This window comes from Semicossyphus pulcher, unplaced genomic scaffold (assembly GCF_022749685.1).
Source record: "Semicossyphus pulcher isolate SPU_LCO1_2020_fin unplaced genomic scaffold, fSemPul1.0.p SCAF_1, whole genome shotgun sequence".
Taxonomy (NCBI): domain Eukaryota; kingdom Metazoa; phylum Chordata; class Actinopteri; order Labriformes; family Labridae; genus Semicossyphus; species Semicossyphus pulcher.
The window spans coordinates 13,580,030-13,605,382 of record NW_027211603.1 but is presented as its reverse complement, the minus strand read 5'-3'; the positions used below and the strand labels follow the sequence as shown (position 1 = coordinate 13,605,382).

The window sequence follows — 25,353 nt, the reverse complement described above, 5'->3', positions numbered from 1 at the left end:
ATAAAAAGCATGATTGGATGATTTCTGTCCCTTTTGAGAAAAGTTGGACATTTATATGGTGAGTAACTTATGGAGTGATTGTCATGAACCTTTAGTGCAATATTTCTACCTCAGTGGAAGGGCTCTCTTCCAAGATGGCTTTAACCTCAGTCTGCAGGGCATAACTGGTCACTTAATGGTTTGCTGAGCTTGTAAAACACCAAACTGAAAGCCATTCGTCTCAGTCCCCCAGTCAGCTTACTTGGACAGTAATGGGGATTTCTTGGGCATTGCCTGATGCAGCTGTTTTCTCCAATAGCAAGTAAACTCCTGAAGGTGTTTTTTGGACATTTGGCTTCGACTCTTAAGAGCATAAACAAAGCTCAGAATACACTCAGAGATGTTGTCTAGCAAATGTTGACAGATTCTTCTCAAAAAGAAACTTTCCCGCAGCATCCGAAGCATAAAGTCAAACAAATATTACATAACATCCTCTTTAACGCACACACAATGCCCATAAAACTCCATGAAGCTCCATAACCATTCGCTTCAATTACAGTCTCCAGTTTGACGCTGCTTCGGAATAGAAAAACAGGCCTGGCTGCACAGAAGAACTGCTGCTGAGTGTTTGACAAGGCCTTTTATTGCAGCACAGTAGCATAAAATTGTTGTAAGTGAGCTGGTAAATTATGAAATGAGTTTCAAAAAAAAAAAGCAGGGACTGTTCAAAACTGTGAGCAGCAGGAATGTTTAAGTGAAACTATTAATAAGAAACGTGTTAAAATAAATTCCCACACATACTGACATCACCTGCAGCCTCCATCTCTTTGTGTGCGTGCATGTGTGACCTCCTGAGTTAAGTCATTATAGCAGAGAGTTCACAGGGGATGCCCAGAGAAGGTCTCAGTGGTCTTTTGTGTGTGCATATGTGTGTGCGTGTGTGTGTGCCCTTATGTAGGCTCTTATGTCATTTCACAGGCCGCTGCTCTCCCAATAAAGAGCAGGTCAGGTCCTGATTAAAGAGTGATTCTCTCACTCCGTATTGATCTAATCCACTCCAGTCCTGATTGGCGATGTCTCTCACACACCCGCCGTCATTTGCACTCAGTCCAGCAGAGAAAAACCAACTGGGCAGCAGGAGAAGTAACCGGGCTGTTTCTCAGTGGACAGGCAGGATAACAACCAAGCTGGAGTCAGAGGGTTAGACAAGCTGAATCCAGCAGAGTTGCAGTGATCACTGCGTCCTGACCTGCTGTGGACAGTATGAACAAGGTTAATTGAGACGTAAAGCACGAGGTGGCTGAAGTATCTTATTTTCATTAGAGTCCAGAATGGGGGATAAAGTGGATCAGGACTTTCAAAGTGCTGCTCAAGGACACTTCAGCAGGGTTACGCTGCCAGGATGCTTCATCAGAACTGCTTGTCAGTGTCTGATGCAGGTATGGAGTAGTCAAACGCTCAGACAGGTTGTTAATACACTCACAGTTGAGCCAGATTATAGAAAACCTCTCAATTGGTCGGAAAAAGTGACCATAAGTGCACCTGACGTGTTGGTAATAAACAGCCAGTTTGGGTAGTAATCTAAATACATCTTTGTTTTCTTTCCCAAAAATGTTTGTCAAATGTGTTTTGTTAGGAATACCATCTAAATGCTTGTGTTTTGGCCTGTCAGAATTAGCAATGTTGCTACATTCCTGTCCATCCATCCATTATCTAAAGCCTATCCCAGCTGTCATTGGGAGAGAGGCAGGATACGCCCTAGACAGGTCGCCGGTCAATCACAGGGCTGACACATAGAGACAGATAAGCTCACATTAAGGTAATTTTAGAGTCAAATTAGAGTTACCAGAGGGAACACTCACATGCACAGGGACATGCAAACTCCACACAGAAGGGCCCCTGCCATCCGAACTGGGATTCGAACCAGGAACCTTCTAGCTGTGAGGTACCAGCACTAACCACTGCACCACTGTACATTCCCACATTACCATGTTGAGTACAGAACAGAACAATGTCCAAAAAAGCAGAATTCTTCTTTAGAACAAACCTAGTAAATAAGTGATTACAAAGCGCCTGAAAAACTGCAGTCTGTAAAATAACAAAAACAGACTTGCCTTCATCAATTCAAAGTCCTCCACAATCTGTTTAAAGTAATAATCTTGAAGATTTTCATTTAAATAAATGTCTGTTAAGTCACTATCTATCACTAAATGAGGTAACACAATGGTGATTGAGCCGATGGCCCACTGATGAAAGCCTTTGCATTTGCAGTATATAGTATTATTATGGACTGGGTGTCTGTGGTGACATTCGCGGAAATAAAATCACAAGCAGCGCCCAGTTAGTGACGTGTCTCCCATCACCCAGCAGTGGTTGGTCTGTCAGAGAGGGTAGGCGGAGCTAAGCGGCTGCTTTTCCGGTCTACAGATACAACTTCAAAATAAGTGAAAATCCAAAGATAAAGAAACAAACTTGACGCTCAGATGAAGGCAAACAGTCTTAAAAGGAAAGCGTCCGTCAGCGATGAAAATCAAGAGTTACAACCGGAGCCAACCGTGGACGTCACACATGCGACACTGTCTGGATGTCTGGGAAGTGTGCTACTGCAATTACCATTTATCGCCATAGGTGCCAAAGAGAACGAAACTGAGATCTTCGAGATGGCAATAGTGAGCACATTTTAAGGCGCACAGTCAGTCACAAATTCTACAGACTAGGTGGGAAAAGGTGCGTTTGGAGTGGTCAGGTCATTCTGTGCTTCAAATAACCAAAATCTTTAGCAGGATTACATTAAGGCGACTTTCCTTGATGCGTTTCCTGTTCTCAAGGTCAGTAAGAGAGAAAAAATGGGCTGAAAATTACAAAAATAAATAATCAAATGGTAAAAGGGGCGGCAAAGTGAGATAATAATGATATAGAAAGAAGTAGGTTGGACTAATTTCACATATTTACATCTCAACAAGGGCAATATGACCTAGAAAGCCTCGCTGCTGTTCATCTGGAATGCTCCAGAACTGTACACAACAAAATCAGGCCAATTAGATGCCCTAAATATAGTAGAATTATTTTAATGCAATTGCTATCAATAAGTGTATTAAAAGCTGAGTGGTCTACTTCATATAGGAGGGGGAGGATGGAAAGAAAGGAGTGTGTGTGTAAGAGATAGAGGGTGACTGCCCTCCACTACCCTGAGAGTGTTTCCTATGGTTTCTATTGATCCATTTTAACCTACTTAAAGACAGGAACACACTGAGTCAAACAGGCACGCGCTCATGTCTGCATACATACACACAAACATAAACACATCCTCCGTGCTGCAGTGGAAACATCAATAGCACAGCAGACCTCTTGAAGCCGTTCTTAATAATCACCTGAGAGGAATCAAACACAGTCTGCTCAGTTTATGCCCAACATTACCTGACAGACAAACAAAAACAATACCCCAACACAACAGCAGACAGAGGATTACCCAATCCACTTGCAAGCTAATTAGCTCTACCTGTAAAGCAGAAGAGTTGGCTGGGGAACAAGGGGGGGGAAGGAGAAGGTGGGGAGAGACAGATGAAGGGGGGGGAGGACAGGAGAAGACAGCAGAAGAAAGGAACCACCACTAGTCTGACCTCATTTCCAGTCCTTGCTTTTGTTTGTGTCTGAATGAGGGAGGTGTAGATGGGATCATGGGGTTTAATCTGACATCACACCAGAGAAAACTGCTGACAATTAGACACAACGCATGAAGCTGGGGAACTGAGTCAAACAGCTGAGGGAGGTAGAACAGGATCAGACTTATTTTTAGAGATATGTGATTATAAATAGGAAAGTTAGCGAGTGTAATCACAACAATAGCTCGATTTCTTTTGTTAAAGGTAATGCAGAAAAAGTTGGCAGAGGGAAATCAGATTTCACCGCCCCAAACTTAATCGAATGTCCTGTTCCACAATAAATTTAAACTTTGGAAAAGAGCAGAAAGCAAAACACCTCAATCCTCTCCTCCATTGTAACTCTACTGATGTCCATGAACGCCTCAAGCTCTTCTCAAACCACATCACATCCCATATTTCCTGGATATTTGTACACTTAATGCGAAACTAGTGGAAGAAATCACTAATTGCAAGTTTATTGTTTGATAATCATAAGAAACAAAATCTGAAAAGTTATGCCAGCTACTGTACATGTAGGGTTCAATTATTACACAGACGATCTTGGACAATGGTGAACGTGCCGGGCATGTAGCCGGCGGTTAGCGATAAACCACTTCCAGTCAAGAGTTCCTTTTCTGCGTGCTGCATTGTTCACAGAAAAATAACCTGTTTTTCTTGTGATTTACTTTAATTAACAGGTCTTACCTTTGCTGAAATTTCAACATCATGATGCAGATTTGTAAGAAGTAAGAATTCAAGCTTTGTCAGGTCCTCAAGAGGACAAGAAAACTTTTAAAATGCTTGTCTGTTCAACGGAGGTCGGATCGATCTGATGCATTCGAGGCAGTCGGGAAAACTAAACGCAGAGTGGCTTTCATGACACAGTGCAAACAGAATTCATCTCAAGTTAAATTTTAGATCTAGAGCAGATTGTTTGCTGAACCTGCTGCAGATATCTAGATTAATTAAGAAGCTAAATCGTCGCCACTGATGGGAGCTGGGATGTCATTACGGCGCATTATGTTCTGCTTTTGCTCTCCACACGGACGGTTTCTCCTGCGTACGCCGCAACCTGCTGATACGCGATTGCTCAGTAACACTCACAAACAGAAAACCAGAACACTTGCTGTCCCTACATTTGACGGGTGATATTATTTTTATTCTCCCATGCCTGGGTTTACACTCATTTCAGACGAGCATTTTGAAATTGAATGACATCAATATTCACTGAGGCTTCCTTCATCTATCAGAGGGGATCCAAACTTTCCCGGTCAGTGAAGTTTGACTGACAGTGATGACAATGTCACTGGAGAGCAAAGCACCGAGATCAGCTGACTAATGCTGCAGCGTTTTTCTCATTCAAAACCTTTTCCCAGAATTTGTCAACACCTGGCTTGCTTTTGAAATGAAGTATAGCAACATGGCTACGCGTGATGGACTCAAACTGCACCTGCATCCTTATTCTGTGCATAAAATGAAATGTTGCCCTTTGCTTGATTTGTCACGATGGGTTTATTCTTGAAAATTGCTTTTTTCAGGTGTCAAACCTGTCTGTTGTTCTGGCTTCACATCAAGCAATTGGCTTGTAACCTCCTACCTGGGATGCGAGGACCTTTGAGTGGGTTGGACAGAGCCATGCCGATCTCGGTCATGCCGTAGCGTTCCAGCAGCGTGTGTCCCGTAATCTCCTCCCAGCGCTGCAGAGTGGGAAGAGGAAGAGCAGCCGAGCCCGACACCATCAGCCTGTCGAGAGAGGGCCGGATGTGAGGGAAACACTACAGGCTGCAAGCGACACATTCCGAGATTACACAAGTCATACAGACTTAATAAAACCAATATAAAGTCTGTCAGGACTGGAATTAAACAGCAGTTCATATTATTTCTTATGATCAGATATTCACGTTTGATGTGGGGGATTTGTGCATAGGGAGTTTTGTCCACAGAATACCAGGTAGAAAATGTCAGCAAATAATAACACTGCTGATATTTTGTTATAGATTAATAACCGACAAATGTTGGGCCAACCTGTAGACAAGCTTCATTGCTCTCTGTCTCTATAACTGGTTAACGGATGAGCCCCAATCTTACAAAAGATATTCTCTAATTAAACTAGATTAGGTGTACAAATGGCTACAGATCTGGTTACTGTGAGGGACATCATTTTCATACAGTAATATTTTTGCTTTTATAACAACATTTATATCAATTTGTTTGTTTCTTCAGTTTTGCATGTTTTTAATCGCCTGGCCCGGGTGGTCGCCTCATCTTTTATGCTTTTATTCCTGTGTGTTGTAAAATGTTCTTGTGAAAGACTTATGTCTGTGAAAAGCGTTACATAGGGGGAAAAAATTACTTACTTAGGTGCTTAATTTGTCACAAGTCTGTAAACAGACAGGCAACCACACACACAAACACACACACATACATCTCCCCATGAGTAAGCTGGCTGTCATTGATCCCACAGCCAGTACCTGATCCTCTCCTTGCAGACTGCTTTGACAAAGTCCTTGACATGAGGCTGTGTGAAGTGCTGATCATAGTACTGGATCAGCTTAGAGTAGATGGTTGGCACAGCCATGAACATGTTAACCAGGGGCGCCTTGGAGCTCAACAGCATCTCCCACACCTAGGGCACAGACACACAGAGAGGGAAAGAGAGACAAAGAAAGATAAGCACAACATACAACTGAAAAGGAAGGAAAGGAGATAAGGAAAGGTCAAAAGGAGGGTAGTGTATCTAATAGACTCAATTATTTAATCCAGATTCATTCATTTAGTGCATGTGCAAGTGGCTTTTTTTCCTATTTGATGTAAATGGCAGAGTAAAGTCCAGACAGCAGCCTCATACTAAACCTGTCAACACAAGGGGCCAAAAAAACACCAGAAAAGAAGTCAGGATTTGTAAAGGTCAGCGGGAAGAAAACAGCAGACTGCTGTAGGGCAGAGCCGACACGTTGGCCAGTTAAAGGCCTTCTGTACGGCTACTTTTGACAAATGTGCTTTTTGACTGCTACGGTGTCCTCCACCAGATCAAACATGCCGCTTTAAACACACACACACACACAGAGACGTTAATGGACATAAACATACATCGTGAACTACATGCACGTATAAAATACTGCTCAAATATCACATAAACTCACTTGTTCAAGGACAAAGGCATCTTATACAGCCAGCCCCGCCCACTTTACCTCATCCTTCACACACACACACACACACACACACACACACACACACACACACACACACACACACACACACACACACACACACACACACACACACACACACACACACACGCAGTCTGGGTACGCGGCAGTAGACGATGGGAGGATGGGACGACAGCATGAATTAAGTGAAGGTGAACGACAGCTTTTCTAAGTCCCGTCTCCCCCCCTTGGGAGACAAATGCTCCTCCCCAGCTGTCTCCCCTCCACTCCCCTCTCAGTCTACTTATCCTCACTTCTTCTTCTTCTTCTTCCATTCTACCTTCATTCCCCAAGTGCTTCTTTTTCATTCTCTACTTTCATCTCTGACCCCACATCTTCCCTTCATCTTTCTTTCTCCCCCCGCCCCTCCCCACCTTCGCTCCCTATCTCACATTCACTTACCTTCTCTCTCCATTTCGTAATTTCCTGCTTCACTGCCTCCGCAGACTCTCTCTCCCTCTCACACACACACACACACATGGAAAGATGCCGTTTCTCTCATCATCCGTCTCACCTACACTACCAACTCATTCTTCTTAATGTGCCAGCGATTTCTAAACTCTTCCTTCCACTTCTCCTTTGAGTCACCTCATCGTAGACTCGCCTAATCTATTATCTATTAACTTCTCTTCCTCACCTCCTCTGCCTCCGATAAACAGCCATAACTGAAATATATGGACAAGCAGAGCTGAGTACATCAAGATTTGTCAAAAGTCTAATGAGTTCCCTCTCCCATCTCTCACAATATCATTAAAAGCTGCTCTAAACACTGTGGGCGTTCACGGCTCACCTGTACACGCTCAGAATAAGACTTTGCACTGAGAGGAGGATTATTAACCGAGTGTGCCCCGGCCGTTCTGGGTGGTGTCTATCAAGTGCAGTGGAGCGCTTCCACAAAGTCTAGTCTGGAGGGGAGAGGAAGGCAATTTATGTCCGTCAAAGAGTTGGCCTCCACCTGGGGGACAGGATGTGGTGAGAACCCAGAGCGATGGCCTGCATCCTAAACGACTCTATGAGCTGCTATCAGCCACGCACTCAGCACAGGACTCCAACACAGACGCAGAATCTTCCTGAGACGGACATGATGAACACTGATGTCCCCGTCACCCTGAGTACTCAAACTGATAAAATCAGCATTAAACTTGAGTTTTAGTTCAGCTCACTTATTTTTTGATCAGCTTTTTTCTTTGATCTGTTCCAAAATGTTTTTTTAGGTTTTGTATAGTGGCCTTTGGCTAAAACAAAATGAAACAGTGATGCTTTTGGCTTATTCAGTACAAGGAAAAAATTACAACATCTGTTTATACCTTTAAGTAAAATATCCTTTAAGTAAAACATTTTGTTATTGGCAGTGGAAACTCAGGTGTTGTGCTAGCTTTGCTGTCAAAGTAAGAATCTACAGCTATGTCAGTGACTATACCTTGTGCTTTGGGCTACATCTGTATGTCAGCATCGGTGTTCATTTAATTAACGAAAATTATCTTTTTGTTAATTAAATTATCATTTTCCGACGACGAGCTAATAATGGATCTTTGATAATAAAACTCTGACGACACAAATGTTTTGTTTACATTAAGGAGACGAGACGGGACTAAAATGTAAGTGGTGAACTGTCGGACATTTAAAATACATGATAGTTTAAAGTCTCAAGCACCAGTTAGAGATAACAGGTTTCACAAAGGTGGTTATGAACTTTCTCTGTTGATGCGGGCTTTCTGCTTCAGGCTCTGTGCGCGCTCACAGAAAAAGGGGCGTTTTACGCGTCATTTGACGATTTGACTAAAAGTAATGACTAAAATGTGACTTTTTATTGACTAAAACTAGACTAAGATGTTTTAAGACTAAAACTAGACTTAAACTATAAAGGGTAAAAATGACTTAAATGTGACTAAAACTAATAAGGATTTCATCTCAAGACTAAGACTAAATCTAAAACAGCTGCCAAAATTAACTCAGGTCAGCATCATAACACGCTGAAACATGCTCATGCTTTGCCGGAATAATGTTAAAACTATATTTCTTTGTTTCGCATGTTTAAATGTGCTTATTACCACTAAACACAAAGCATAGCTGTGGCTGATGGAACGCCATTAGTTTTGAGGTCATTAACCAAAGTATTGATTGAAATCTGAAACGATGATTGTGATACTTTTTGAGACATTTTACTCACAACAACCGAATGCGGAGCTCAAAGAAAGGTTAGGGGATCCCCCAGGCCAATTAGATTCATCCTCTGGGGACAATGGATGTCTGTAGTAGATTTAAATGGGTGTTAAAATGAAACTTTGACCTGCTGGTGGCGCTAGAGGACAAAAGAAGGGACCACCAAAGCCATTAGGATACATTCATTTAAAAATGTCTATGTGTGTAAAAGACGAGGACGGTCAGAGTTACATTGCTATCAGCCAAAAAACTGTCAAAATGTGTAATCACTCCAAGTCTTAGTCTTACAAAACCATTGGTTTATGAAATATTACTTAAGAAATATCAGTTATGAGTTTGAATTATTGAACAAGCGTGAGTGTGTTAGGTTGTTTTTAAAGAAGTGGCTCCATCAATCAGGCTGCTGAAAGAATGCCCACACCTGACACAATGCATTGGTGCGTAATCCCTCCTTCCTGTTAACTATCTCAAGAATGTATTCGATATTATATCCGAGTTTAAAAATGTTTATGTCATAAACATAGTTCCTGTGATGACATTGTCAGTGGTGATTCATATTAACATGCTGGCCATTGCTGTGTGAACTCCAGGACCAGTATCTGCCCCTGTCTGACTGTAACAGCCACACTTGAAAGAGACTTATCTGCCGATTTACTGGATCACAATTCCTGCACTGAAAAAATTTTGTCACTATCTCCAGGCGAAATCAGGAAAAATCAATGGCAGCCTCTGCTGCCTAGGCTACCCTTCAGAGATCTGAGGGGATAGAAGAGACAGACTATCGATCACTTCATCAATGTACTGTAACTTCAGGAGGAGGAGAAGAAAGGCTTTTTTCTGAGGCGGAGAGGAGGGGTTTTGTGGTTCAGTGCACAAGGTCAGGGATAACAGCTGAATACTGATCGCCGTAACAGTGTAGCAATACTCATGTTGACAGATACATATGTCCTTTAAAGACCTTTACGTTCCATCTACCTTCACTGCCATTGAGCTTTAGAGGACACAAAAACATTGAAAAAACATGTGCATCTACGATCCTATATGTTCCAAAGAGACACACACACGCACCCATACACACACACACACAGCACCCCATCTTCCCCTCCCTTCCCAGGGCCAAACAAGCACTATCATCCTTCAATGTCAGCTCATCGATTGATCCGCTGCTTAAGCCCCTGCCGTGAGTCGGCATTGGTCAGATACAAAGCCACACAGGGCAATTCATCACTGAGCCCCAAACACTTAGTTTGACAGTCAGAGAGGGAGGAGGAGGAGGAGGCGGAGGAGGAGGAGGGGAAAGAGGAGAGACAGATAAAAGGGGAGAGGAAGAAAAGAAGAAGCAAGGAGAAAGGAAGGAGAAGAAAAGTTGAAGGAAAAAGGAAAATACAGACAGAAAAAGAGGGACTGGTGTTAAAAAAGCAGAAGGTCTTTGACAACCCAGCAGCACTCTGTCTATACAGGCCGACATACTTCACTCAGTTACACCTCCATCACCTCCTGAGCCTCACAGCTGCACAAGTGGCTCCTCTGTTCAGGGGTGTTAATGAAAGGTTTACTGTACCAAGAGGAAAGAAAAGAGACACAGTGCAGTTGAGACCTTCTGAGGCTGGAAGTCAGGCAGCATGACGCAGGTGGCGCCTACCCACAGCGGGCACAGCAGCTTGTTAACGATGCCATGCACGTGGTGGAGCGGCAAGGTGTGGAGGATGACGTCATCTCGGGACCACGCCCACTCTGAGACCAGACACTGGACCTGAAAATGAGACATTTCAAATGATTGCAGTTCAGCTTGTTCAAACTTTTATACATAGTTTTTGTACCCGTGGACGATGAATGTGGTTGCAATTGGGAGAGCAAAGCAATAACTCTAAATGATTACAATCTAACTGCATTACAGTCTACTGAGGCTGCTGTTGGTGGAGAAATATGGAGCTATAAACAAATCCTCCTGATGTGATAGGCAAACTGGTAACATATCATATTAAGTATAAAAAGAACATTTTTATCAAACTAGCTGGACATCACACACGTGTCGAGTAAAACATATAACACATTCCATCCTAAGAGCCCTGATTTAAAGTCTCTAACTCGTCACTGAGGTTCATTTAGTTGCCAAAATTAGATTCGGTGATTATGCAGGGTGCGGAAATTAAACTTCATCATTGTGCTCCTGAAACCACTCATGAATTGCTGAGCAGTATGCTGGGGGATTGTGTCTGTTTGAAGAATTGAAACTATGTTTAATGTGTTAGAATCAGAATATCTAAACACTAGCTTGTGGAGCTTAAAGTATTTAAGGTGGAGGCTTTGTGAGACAAGTTGCTAATGATCCTTAAAAAGGGGGTATTATGCTGTTTCAAATTTTAAGACATATAATGTTATAATGTTGGATGTCCATACTAAACGTGGGTGAAGTTTCAAATCTGTAGGTAAAAATATGTAAATATGTAAGTCTACAGGCTGCTGTGAACACTTGCTTTCAGACAGACTTCTCCAGACGCTTCACTTTGTGATGTCACTAAGTGGAGGAACTCTATATTTGGGCATCTGCCCGAGACACAGCAGAACTTCCTGCCCCTGGCACAGTTCAAGGACACGCCCACCCAGCAGCTCAGTCTGCCACACTCAATCACTCTGCACAACGTCTCTGCTCGTCAGGTTGGTTAAGAATGTCTTGGAGAAAGTGTTTCTTTGGCTGTGAAAGAAAGACATCAGTGTTTGCTTTTCCAAAGGACAAGAGCACTAGACATTCATTTCAAATTGGAAAAATTAAGTTTACTCTTTGCTGACAACTCTGTAACACGGCCACGGGGTAGGAGGCGCAACCACAAACACTGAGTTCTGCCCCTCAGCAGGCTTCGGAGAGCTGGCCGATTAAGAAGAAAGCAGGCATGTGGGCATGTAGGGATGGGGTTTCTTGAAGGGACAGAGCTGACTAAGTCGTCGAGGCTGTATGAGGGCCTGCACAGAGCACCAGTGTGAGAAAAAAGTTTTTTTTTAATGTAAATTATGCTACTCCACAGGTAGCAGTGAAATATGAAGCTTGAAAATAGCACAATACTTGGGATTGTCGGCGTCGATATTCGGCATTTTGACGTATATCGGCATCTGCTTTTTTTTTTTTAATCCGACGGCCGATAAGAGATCAATTTAAAACTGGGTTATTTTGGCTCTGATGCAGCTGCGCCTCTCTGTCTGCGGTCACTACTCTGTCTCCAGCATTGTCCCACCAACAGCACTTATTGGTTACACGCAGAGCCATGGCACAGCCAATAACAGCCAATCAGCAGTGAAAGCTGTGCATGCAGAGTTCACAGACACGACGGAGAGGAGAAAAAGTTCATTTCTTTGCTAATTTTATTTAACTTTGTTTTATTTACTCTATAAAACTTCAGGAAGTTATTTATTTATTTATTTATTTATTTATTTAAATTTTCAGTTAACTTTATAAGAGATGCTGCTGACCCTGGGAACTCCCTGCGCTTTTTGTTTGTTTGTTTAATAAACATATGCTTAAAGGCATTTAAACAAAGTTAAGTGTTGGAGTTTGTATTATTCAAAATTTTGACGCCAATATTTTCACTTTTACTGCAAATGAATATCGGCTCCAAATATCGGTTATCGGCCTCCTTGACTACTAATAATCGGTATCGGCCCTGAAAAAACCACATCGGTCTATCTCTACACAATACCCCCCCTTTAAAGGCGATGTAGACCATAGAGGTGTATAGAGTTGTATTTGGTGCTCTGATTATTACGTCCTGGTCGCTGTATGTTTATTCAGCACATAATAAATAATTATCTTGTCTCGTTTATCACTTCTGAATCTTCCACTGCATGCTTCTGACTGTGGATAAGAAATAATTGAACAGATCACAGCTAGAAATTGCTGACACCCTTGCAAAAGCAAACACGCATGCAGAGATCAGACCTCAAGTTAATGTTTTCTCTGACAGTTCGCACATAAAAACAACAACTAGGCCAGGTCAGGTTTCTGATCACTCCTGTAGCATTCAGTACCCCATGACTCTGCTCATGACGCTGGCTCAGAGCACACCACAGGCACAGGACACCTCAATAATAAGGAAAGGGAATCCAATTTTCCATTCAGTAAAATTGCTGTCTTTGTGGGCTCCATCAGGCGTGTAATACCGAAAAACGATGCAAAAACAATCTTAAATCCAACTTAAAGTTTGGAAGTGATTCAGGGAATCTATTTTCCTTTCAATTCTGTCTGAAGTCTTCTTTCACATTAACCTGACGGAGGAGCTTTCAGGGATCCTGACAACCTGATGTTGTTGCCTTCCAGGAAAACAGACAGACTCACTTAATCACTCACTCACTCACGTCCCTGGGCCAACCGAAGACAAATGAAGCTCTGCCGTCTTTCAGAGTGATTTAATTTTCCACACTATCGGACATGTAGGTCAATTTTAGCTTAAAAAACACGAGAAAATCTTCAGGAGATCTTTAATGGCATAAATTAGTGATTATTCTGAAGGCTCGACTGGAACAAACGAGAAATGATGCTAATCAGGGAGTCAAATGTGGGTGTGGGGGTGTCTGAACGCTTCTAGCACAAAAAATCATGCATATATTTTATGTATATCTTAGTTTTGCGGAGCTCTGGGAAGTCACTTCATAATCTGTGCCAGTACTGCCTGATATCCTGCAGACATGTTTAACTTAAGCACAATAACCTTGACTGGAACGTTTAAGTAAGCTGTCAGTTCTTTAAAAAGACATTGGAGGATATTCAAATTTCCAAAAATTAGCCCAATAAAAAAAAATATATTTATGCTTTACTTTGCAATAATACTATGTAAATGTAGACAGGCGATACACACCATCCTTGTCCTTTGTGTATATTTCATATATGACATCGATCATTTAATGAACAATGACATGTTAAAGACTTCAGCCCCCAAAATATTCTGATGACAGCCTGCAGCGCTGAGTACATTACAACAGGTAACAATCACAGTCACGGTCAGGATGCCAAGAAAACTTCTTCTTAAAAGGACACACAGACTGAGTAGGAGTATGATGTCATGAAGTCCAAAATGAAATATGAATTAGTCGACCAATAATGTATTTTTTTAGTCTCATCTGCGCTCTGCCAATGACAGGCGCCTGGTACTCCCATCACAACAGGGCCCTACGTCGCTAACTAGACTCTTCTCCTCAGTAGTCCCCCGGTGGTGGAACGAGTTACTAAACTCCATTCGGTCCGCAGAGTCCCTTTCACCTTTAAGAAAAAAGCTTAAGACCCAGCTCTTTCATAAACACCTCTGCACTTAATGAAATTGATGCTAGTGATGATGATGACATTGAGGATAATGTTGATGCTGATGAAAAACATAAAGAAAAGCGCCCTGTGCGCTGCCTGTCTGCACCAGTGTCCGATCGCACTTAAAGCTGTTTGTTGGCACTTACTGACTTCGTTCCCTCCTGTCTTGATCGTTGTGCTTGTGTTGTATTAACTCAGAGATGTACGTCGCTTTGGACAAAAGCGTCTGCTAAATGAAATTGTAACACTGTAACATTTATGGGATATATAAGTTTAAAATAAACAATAAACAGCATCACACAGACAAATTATCTTGATGTGGATCCCTTAGATTTGATTCCTAATTATAACAAAGATATTTTGGCATCTCTTCGCTGCATTTTTCCCCTCAATTGTTGACACCAATATGATGTATCTGCTGTAAGCTTATACAGTTTAAATCAACCTGGATGAGTTCTAGCTGGTACATTAATACCATAGGCTCACTGTTGAGTGCAACACAATGAATGTAACTTTCCCTAAAACGTGAACATCATAATCTTTTTTCTATAACAGGGCTGGGAAAAATTGGGTGATTTATCGGATGCAGTTGATTTAAACCAGGATTATGGTGAACATAGTTTTTGTTTTTTTCAACTACTACCTCATAACAGTATTATGTTTATCTGTCATAAAGGTTTATGACAATATATCAGAGAGCATATAGCTGGTTTACAGACAACCCCCACCCACGCTCATGATTTTAATTAGCCACAGCTTTTAGTGCATTAGCACCAGCTGTACCATCCTCGGCAATGTCAAAGCTGTGAGCCAGCCTTGTAAGCTGTTGATCAACATTGATTTCAAACTAGAAGCTAATAAAAAACAGTTTAAAAGAAAAACATTTACCATGGCTTGGATGTTTCTGTGTGTATGCAGAACTCCCTTGGGTCTCCCTGTGGTACCACTGGTGTAGATGATCATAGCTGGTCTATCAGGCCAGTCTGTGATGGCTGCCTCCTCCTCTTCGGTGTCTGCCCCATCTAAAGCGTCCAAGTTAGAAGTCGGAGGCAGCGTCAGGCATGGCAGGCCCAACCTCTGTGCCAGTGGCTCGAGGGTTTCAGCATAGGGATGCCCCGCTACCAGCAGTACACTCTGGGAGTCAGAGATGATGTACTCCAGTTCTGATTGAGGGTGTTTTCTGTAAAGTGGCACTGCTGTCCCTCCACTCATCCAGGCCGCCCACTGTGCAACTGTGTAGGAAGCATCATTAGCACACAGGAAGGAGATGCGTTTTCCTTCAAGACCTCCAAAGCCAGAGTTCAGAGCGGTACTGATTCTACCTGCAAGACCAAAGCTGCTGCAGTACAGCTGCTTGTAGCTGTGGCTGCCACTGTTGTCTATGATAGCAAGCTTGTCCCCAAATGCCAGAGCTCTGGCAAACACTGGCCTCTTGCTTAACCTTGATGAGGGAGCTGCAGTCCATCTATGAGCCCTTCTCTGGACAATATTTCCAAGTCGCCATTTCTCTGCCTTCGATAGGGAATAAGTTCTGTGAAAAGTGGCTTTGCAGTGAGGTAAAGTCCACTTCAGAGAGTGGCACACAGCAGAAAGTCCTGACAGCATGTTTGAGACTCAGCTGGTGCAGCCCTCAAGAGTTAGAACTCCATGATGGCTCTATTCTCAGTCTCTTATGTTCACTGATATCAGACATAATCTATAATTTGACAAGAAAAAAAAGCATGTGAGTAGTTTTGCAGAGCAGCACACATAGTAAAGTTTAACCAACTAACTCGACTCCTTCACTTTCATTTATTGGCACCTCACTGCATGTAGCTTAAACGTATTGTTTAACCCATTATTTTTAAAGAAGGTGGGCAGAAAAGGGGAGTAATTAAAAAAGGTTCGGATGATTGGTTGAATTAGAATGTTTTTAAAGCTAGCATAATCACAGATAGATAGATCACTTAATCAAAGCAGTACAGGCTGAGATATTCTGATTTAATGTTTCAAATATCTGTCAATCCAGTCATTAAACCCCACACACCAGCTTTCTTCTTCCCTAAAGAGCCAGAGAACGCATTATACAGCTGTTCTCACAGACAGAGTAACGCTAGTAATGCTCTATGTGACACTAAAAATGCAGCTGATATTCGAACTGTTGACAAAGTAAACAGCTTGAAAATACCGACAAGATAATAAAAATAATACGCTTGACTGTCACAACGGTCCAAAAGTTAGGACATTATTCGGGGCAACTATAATCACTCAAATAAAGCGGAACATTATTCAGTTAAAACAGGGACTTGTCAGCTCAGACTTTTTGTTCTTATAAATACCGTTAAAAATGACCTTTAGCATGATATAAGATATTATGAAGGTAACTGACAGCCCGACATTGAGCGGACCTCTGACAAACTACGGAGAATAAAAGTCACCTTTCTATAGCGAATACTATTGTGAATGTTTCTAAAGTTATTCACGTTTTCTGGTGTACACATATCTGCCGTTGTACAAATTTACCTTACCTAAAACAAACGCCGGTACATCTTATTGAAGGACAGCGTCACAAGATTCATCTTCCGGCATGAAACAAATGCCACGTGGAAGGTTCCGCACGTACGTTTCTCCAAGGACGAGGTACCGAGTTTTTAAAAACGTTTTACTTTATGAAGTGATTGTAATGCAAATACTTTGATTTCATGGTCTCATATCTGCTAATTCTATAGTAAATTAAGTCATTTTTGGTCGATTTCAGCCGTTTTCTATTTTGATATTAAGTTAAATGTTCAACATGATTTGATGTAGTACTTTGTAAGCTACTAGCTGCCTTAGGCTCACAGACAGCTATTCTCAGGTAATTTTGTCATTGATTATAGAGCTACTAACGTGGATTGTGTTGTAGTTTGTTATCTGTTGTCCAGCTGGGTGTTTGTTGTCAAGACCCAACCCCATTTTTGAAGACCTGCAGATCAAGTATTGAGGCTCCTATCCAGAGACGAGGACAGGAAAGGGAGAGTGCAGCGTATATGCAGCTACCCCACACAGAGCTGTGCTTGGCTTTAGATCGCATGCCAGTCCTACCATTCAGTGTGCCAACTAGCTTGGCTGGCTTCATCATCACAGTGCAAGTGGGCACATTCAGCCGCCAGCTGGCAGTCGCGGGCCTCAGATAAGAGAATGGTACAGACATGGCACACGTTCAAAAAGTTTTCACTTCCCTCCCCAAACCCCCTACACTGCAAACAAGGATGGCATGTTCCTATCGAAATTGGAGCCTTTGTTTCAGAGAACTCCCCTCCACTCTCAGGAATAGTATCGTCAAAGACCACTCGTTCCCATTCGTGGGGAGAACGCTATTCAAGGGGATGCTATGCTACCCCAGCAGCTATGTAATTTCAAGAGAATCCTTTATTTTCAGGGCATTTACACATGCTTTTGTCTTTTTTATGCAGACGCCACTGCCGCTTTTTTCTGAGGATTCAACCTTAAACTGACCAAATGCCGTCTTTGATGAAACGAAATAGATAGACGACCGTTATTTTGGATTTGGTTCCTGGAAGTTGGCCATATTTTTGACATGCGGGACTGGAATCTGAGCTACTGAGACACTCATTCACTGTTTTTGGAGATGTGCCTGGATAGATGAAGAGTGGAGGATCGCGAAAGGCATCACGTATTTGTCTGTTTATCAGGGATTTGGTAGACAAGACATGGCTACTGTAAGGAATTTCGGTTACAGTGGTGGCGAAAACAGGATCAAAGTATCTAGCAGAAGCTCGCATTCTGCTGCAATGGCCTGCTGCCAACATACCATTCAGCAAAGACCACCTGAAAGGATCTCGTCACTGATGGGCAGAACGGCCGCAAGCAGGCGCCAACTCCCATCTTGGCAAAGGACTGCATCCGAGGAAAAGAGAAAGAGGGAAAGAGGGGACCCCCCACAGATCGGCGAGAGAGGCTGAGATGGTAACACAAACCATGGGGAGTACCCAAGCATGTGTCAGGTTGGCATCAATGTGAGAAAGTCTTGGCAAGCGCTCCGTTCTCTCCCCTCCCACCCTGACTCACACACAAACACACTGTTGCCCTGCTTGGAACACATGGTACATCAGCAGCGGCATCTGGCCGCGCTGACTCCTGGCAGCTGCGCTTCGTCTTCGCCAGTTGGGAGTCTTGGCACTGCCACTTCATCAACTACCTGTGGCTCCTCGCGGGTAAAAAGGCGGGCGATGAATTATTCCGAGGCTGCAGCTGCAAACTTGACTTTCATCCAAGATATTCACTGTAAACATATGACTGCCTCACACAGCACATGCCACCCACATACTAATGCACGGTTGACAACATGGCTTGTATTCTGCGCAGAGGGACTTGTGAGCATCATGTGATGGTATGGTTCATTTGAGGTGAAAGATGACGGATGCTCAGTGATGATTCTCCACGTGTTGTATCTGCATCAAACATAGGACCATTTTGAAGCTCTAGACTTACGAACGTATGTTTCATTTAAGCCTCAAAGCTACAAAATCACGGTGAGCTTAGGAAAAACACAAGTGTCAGTACATAATATTCAGACATACAGTTCGCTTTGGGTTTTGTTCTCGTCATCTGCCAGCATCTTCCCTTCTCTTTGTGTTGGGAAACGGTGTTGAAAGATAAAATCAAAAGGCAGCAGAGGAATTACGCTAAAAGGAATTTCCTTCACATTTTTATAATGAACCAACGGATGGGTGACCTTTCAACTCAATAATTATTTCCTCACATTCCATTTCTAATGGAGGTTTTGACAACCAAGGACATTTGCCTGAAGCGCTCTGAATACATTTGAGCTGTGACACTATGGATTGCTGAAGAAGAGTGGGACAGCTTTGTCTGAAGATTGCCTCCCACTCTTGTAGGAGAATTTCTGATGGCATCTTTGTCAGATGTGCTTGCAAGTACGCTCACCAAGGATTCATTTGTCACATCTCGTTTTGGAGTCAAAGATCATAGACACTGTAATGTAATGTTGATTTGTTTATTTCAATGGCACTATGTTTTTTTTTACCTTTTATCATGGAATACACCTTCAACTGGTCTGGATGATTCTATATTATCAATAAGGTGCATTCAATGCCAACTCTTCCTCATATGTCCGGTTTCGATTCTCTAGAACTCTTCTTGCAGAGAGGCCCTCGAGTTTCAATTTATCCCACATTTTTTTGTTGTTAAGCTTTTCAAGTTTGATAGCAGTACTTTGTCAAAGAATGTACCATGAGTAAGTTCTGATTACATTTATGGTTAAAAATGTGTTTAAACGTAGATGTAAAGTTAAGGGAAGCAGTAGAAAGGCAAATTTTATGTTATATTCTTGGCATCCACTGGGGTTCTTCAGAGTCCGTGGTATACTCTCATATTCAAGCACTGCATGACCCAATTTGAACCGAAAACTTGTTGTCTTTTTTTTTTTTTTCAGAGAAAATTTGCCGTCAGTGGCAAGCTGTTGTGTCAGTCTGTCAAAATCTCTCCATTACACACATATTGTATACACACAAACACATGCGCATATTCTCTCACTCCTATTTGTGGGTGTTAGTCATCTGACAGTGACCCAGTGGGAGTTTTTTCTCCATCTGTGTCGGTCTGACCCATTTTAGCCCTCGGCCACGTCCAACTGTTCCGCTTCCCAAACATATGTGCGGTGGCGGGGGGATAAGCGAACCGTTGCCGCGCGGGACCCGCAGACACACACAGCAGATATGACACTGGACCCTGATTTCCTGTCTGTCTGCTTCCCACAGCATATGCCATCATCAATACTGGCCCCGAGGATTCACACCTTAGCGATTTGACAAAACACCAACATAACTACTGCCTCTCTTTCTTTGCTCTGAGACAAGGATGTTGTTTGTGTTGTATATTTCGACATCTGACCTACTGACTTTATAAAGATTTATCTCTATGAATGCACGGTGTGTTTGACAATTTATGCTTGGCTTTACTTGGTCACCATCATGACTCTGCATCTCATTCATTGCTTAACCTCTCCCACTCAGTATTAACCCATACTTCCTCTGTTTCTACTGGCCAGCCCTTGATTGGGCACTTGACTTGGAGGACAGACTGGCTGCACTACCCATGCAGATCATAACACTAGCCAGTGAGGGCAGAATAGGCCAAACAGAAGAGGGATTGGGGTTTTTTCCAAGTGGTCCATGTTGGCAGACGAGATGGTATCATTGCACGGAGCCAGGACCCACTGGGGACTGTGGGGTGTGAGGCACATATGGGCAAACAGGCTGCTGATGAGCTGCTTACATGAGCCTCTCATCATGGCCTTAGAGAGAAGCCTCCACCAGAGGATTTAAAGTGGCTATATGCTGCGGCGCTGCATTGTTTGGGTTGGCACAGGATCTCGGATTCAATCTGAGATGCTCCCCTTTAGATTCTTATTAAATGTCATCCAAATTAATCGAGGATAAACACTGTATACCGATAAAGGTTATATGAAAATGCCTGCAACTTGTTATTGTAATTTACATGTTCTCTGAATAACTGAGGCAGACGGCGCGATCAAATGGACGGAATAAAGTTGTATTAACTGTAGTCTTAAGGTAACGCACCCTGAATAAAAGATATCCAACTTCCTGACCTACTGGCTGCATAAGCGTTCAGATCGCTCTGGAATTTTTTGATGGCTCTCCACTAATGCCTTATTGATTCTCGTCTTTCCCTTTTAACTCACACACATGAAAATGGAAAGTATTGTGCGAGACTTCCGCCCGCTCGTCTTATTCAGCTCACTAACCTGCATCCTTAACAATATGCTGCATCTGAGCATTAAAAGGGTTATAGCATCCGAGTCAAAGACGCATGCCAAAAGTTGCATATGGTTGCACTGTATTACCTCCTGATGTAAAGGGAAATATTTAGTTATTTGATCTTCCAAAATGCCACAGTCGTGATTCAGCTTGGATATAAATAGATCTGTTTAGCTTATTTGGCTATGGGAGAAAGAAACTTACATTTCCCATTCATCCTCAATTTATTTCTTCTGCCAGAAACTTGGCACAAGTCTTTCTCATTCCTTTTTCTGCAAACGTGCACATACTACAGGCTCCCCCATTGGCCCTTACACACACAAACATATACATACAAAGACACACACACACACACACACACACACTCTCTGAGGCTGCCAGGCTGCTTGGGTGGTGTGTTGTTCTCTGGGAGACAGTGCCATATGTTGTCTAGCCTCGCAGGGAGGACAGAGCCTACTGCTGCACTGTTGTCCCGACTCTAAGGGAAACTCTTTGCAATAAAGCATCTCCTCTACTCGTTGTAAAAATATTTATGTGCAATTTGTGCATTTCACTTTCCCACAATAAGATTTGGAATTCCCCTTTCTATACTTGCACGCAGTGAGGTATTGAATGAATGTTTATCTTGATAACTAAATCTTCAGTCCCTTCGTGTTTCAGTTGTCTGACATGTACAGAATGTGTGCACTTAGACCCCAGCATCCTTGTTGTAAGATAGGAAGTGCTACCAGCAGTACAGGGCGAACACTTGTGGCAAACTGTAAACAAGTAAAGAGCTGTTGAGATGGATTGCAGACAATAGCTAACCTTGCAGTGAGAGGACCTGTCAAAGCCTCTGCACATCTGCAGATCTGCAAATTCATTACAGCCGAGCAAAGTGGGAAAAAAAAAAGCTTTTGTTCGGTAGTGCCATCTCGGGTCTTTCAGAACCTCGATTTGTCCTTCTTCTCATTTTTACGAAAGGAGAGACAGAGAGGCAAAGAGAGGAAGAAGACAGAGAAATTGTAGAGTGCACAGAGTGTGATTGGATACCTTTGGTTAGGAGTGCAGGGAGGTTGATGGGTGTGTTTGTTGAAAAGGGGATGAAGGAACGAGTGGTTGTAAAAGTGTGTTTGTGCATTGACTTGAGGGGTTGGGGATGCGTGTTCAGAATTTATCTTATCTGTGTGTTCATTACTACTTTGCATTTCAGGCAGAGAGCTTGGGTGCTCCACTAAATCGCAGGAAGGATTGTTAGACACGCGTGTTATTAATTTTTTCAGGGTCCCTGTGGCGTCTGTATGAATCTTAATGCTGCTGACTGGGCTGCAGCTCTATCGACTTTCTTTAAAATATGAAGAAGCTTTGCTGGAAGCGCCTGGGGTCATTAGCTGAAGAGTAGGCGCAAATCCCTCACCGAGCCTGCTCCGGCTTCGCCATGTTAAATGTGCTCTTAAAATATTCATAATCATACTCTTGCCTGCACACACACGCATGCACTCGCACACATACACATATGCACAAAGACAATGCACCAGGGACATGAGGGGATCAATATTAAAATGTATTCCTGTTTTGGTGTGCGGTTAATTAGCTGCGGTTCTTTTAAACCATGAAGTTTGAGAACAGATTAACAGTATCTTTTTGTACACAAGATAATATTTACTTCTGCTCCGTGTGGAGGACAGAGACAGAATGCATATCAGTGGATGTTGACATATGGATTTTATTTATTCATTATTTACTGTTGCTACTTTAATATTTTACAAATGCCTTTTAGTATCATATTATTGTGATAGAAATGTGCTCTGTTTTCTGATACACAGACACACTGTGCCCTCTTTTACACTTCTATAATTCAGAGAGGATTTGCATTACATTTGCATGAAATGTTTACAAACTGGCATTTGATCCACTGCAATGAAGTTGTTAAATCATGTATTTCCAGTTAGTTTACAACTTTAGCCTGAAAAAATTGATTGTTTTTATCATCTAAAATGTTTGAGGTTTGAAATAGCAGCCTGACTCATGTATCGAATCATCACTTCAACAAGCAAGAAGCAAAATAAACAAAAAATAAAAATTATTACAAGTTGTAACTGACAGAATGTATTGATCCTTTTGGTATTGACTGATCAGTTGGAGTTTATGGAGTAGCTGTTGTGATTTTTGAAGCCGTGTCAGGAGCACTCTGACCCTTAATAAGCAAAGCAGCAAATCATCAATAGAAACACTATAGCTCAGGGAAAGATACTGTTATTAGTCAGCTGTTGTACTTTGAATTGTCCATGTGTACATATGAGTTGTACACGTGTTGTGAGTGCCGTCTGGTTCCTGTTTGGGAACACTGGCTCCTTACAGCGCTCCGCTCTGGCTTTAATTATCCAATCACCGCTCCACTTCCTGCAGTCTGAGTTCGAACAGTTTAATATGTCAAAGTTCCTGCCAATCCTAACAGAGGTTAACCGTCACATTATGGTGCTGTTTGGGCCTCGTTATTGATCCAACATTAAGAGCACAGTAAAAGATGAAGCTATTTCCTATTTAACCTGCATTTAGCAGGAAGTGTCTTGAAAGATTATGATGAGAAAATAAATTATCTGGAACACTTCCCTTCTCCAGCTGGTAGTTTTATTTTGGATGTAAGGATTGTAATAAATGCAGTTTGACTGATTTGTCTGTTTCGAGGCCAGTGGTGATTTTCAGGTTCTTCTTCACCTTGCCAGGAAAAACAAAACAAATTCCCAGCTGTTTTTAGACAGTCCTTTTGAAAGAGCAATCAAGGTATACTGATCTGGGGCGCTGTTTTAGCTCAGTTGTTATAGCAGGCACCCCATGTACAGAGGCTACAGTCCTCAATGCTCCCAACATTTCCTGCCTCTCCACAGCTATCCTATCAAATAAAGGCAAAAAGCTCCAAACATAATTTTAAAGAAAAGCCCACTGATCTCATTTAGCAACGTTCTTTCAGGCAGTGTTTCAGACGGTTGTACACTTCCTACTCTAGTAAAGGTGCTGCGACTTTAGTGATATTCTCTAATTAACAAGTAAATCTAACGAGCCAAAGTACACAAGTACTTTTTTTTAAATAAAGAAGTACAGAGATGTGGTGCCCAAGTATTTGATGAATATAGTAAATCTAGTTCATGTCATTTCCTATTGTTCTGATCCCTTATTTCATATCATCTGTCAACTGTCAGCTCTTTAATAAAAGAATAAAATCCCCCCCCAAAAAACCTATCGAGAAATTTGGTTGGTTTCCAGAAGTCAGAATGAGACTATAGTTATAGTTAGTATGTCAGAGTAGAAGAAGATTGCTTAAAAAATATTTGTTGAAAAAAATAAGTAACCCTTCATCTTGTTGAGGTTGAATCACAATAGATCTTTAAATTTAGAGTGAAAACAGTTTAACTTATTATGTGTAACAACTGAATGCAACTTAGCACTTAGAGATTAATTTGTTGTAAGCTACATAATATAGACCTGATACATTAGCAATTGGATGACCTGTGCGAGTGACCCTCTGATGACTGTCGTGATACATTTACTTATCTCTGCACTCTTCACTCAAGTGAGCTCGACAAGGATCTAATAGCACTTGAGAACAGCAGCAATCAGACAAGTGTATTTCAGCCAACTAAAATATATAGAAGTTTTAATAATAAGCCTTTTGTTAAACGTATTAATACCCACAATGCCCTTGAACTGCATCTAAATGAAAGAAAATTGGCTATTGTGTGTCTGTCCTGGGTTGTAATAATTTGTATAGTAAAGAGATCTTAACCGAACTAATCATTAGCTGAACGCGACCATGACCGTGCTATTTTTACCCCCTGGGTAATTTGAACAGGGGTTAAGTTACGGCCCATCAAAGGAGTCCAACATGTGCGAGACAGGTGCTGCGATGGAGACCAGGCCAAAACAATCACGTTGCTACAGAAAGGCACAGGCGGCCTAATTGATGCCTGTTTGTGTGGCACGCTGCTGGACAATGGAGCAGGGCTGGCAGATGTATCAGGGGGGCCAATGATACACACAAATCCACTGAGAACAATAGCGGGGGAACAATGGGAGCGGGCGAGCGCACGTGTGGGTTTGTGAGCGTATGTGTGTGTTGGATGCAAAAGAGGGGGGGATTTATAGGTCCAGAAGTTGCTTACATTTAATACTCTTTACTTTATAATTACTCTAATAGCACAAAGAAATATCATTTATAAACCATATTATCGTTAATTCGCTCCGTTTATTACATAATTTCTGGGTATTAGCAGTATTAACAGTATTAGGGGAAAAATAAAAGAAGACAAAGT

General features: G+C 42.2%; 1 protein-coding gene across 1 annotated transcript in view; it reads right to left on the bottom strand.

Moving 5' to 3' along the window:
• The window catches only part of acsf3 (acyl-CoA synthetase family member 3), a 35,129-nt gene extending 19,175 nt beyond the window's left edge, over window positions 1-15,954 (bottom strand). The window contains exons 1-4 of the mRNA XM_069657875.1: window positions 15,171-15,954; window positions 10,590-10,745; window positions 6,092-6,246; window positions 5,218-5,363 (exon numbers count right to left, since the gene is read on the bottom strand). Of these exons, the coding sequence (XP_069513976.1) occupies window positions 5,218-5,363; window positions 6,092-6,246; window positions 10,590-10,745; window positions 15,171-15,887 (1,174 nt within the window). The 5' untranslated portion in view covers window positions 15,888-15,954. The remainder of the gene's footprint in view (window positions 1-5,217; window positions 5,364-6,091; window positions 6,247-10,589; window positions 10,746-15,170) is intronic.
• Window positions 15,955-25,353: the final 9,399 nt, after the last annotated feature.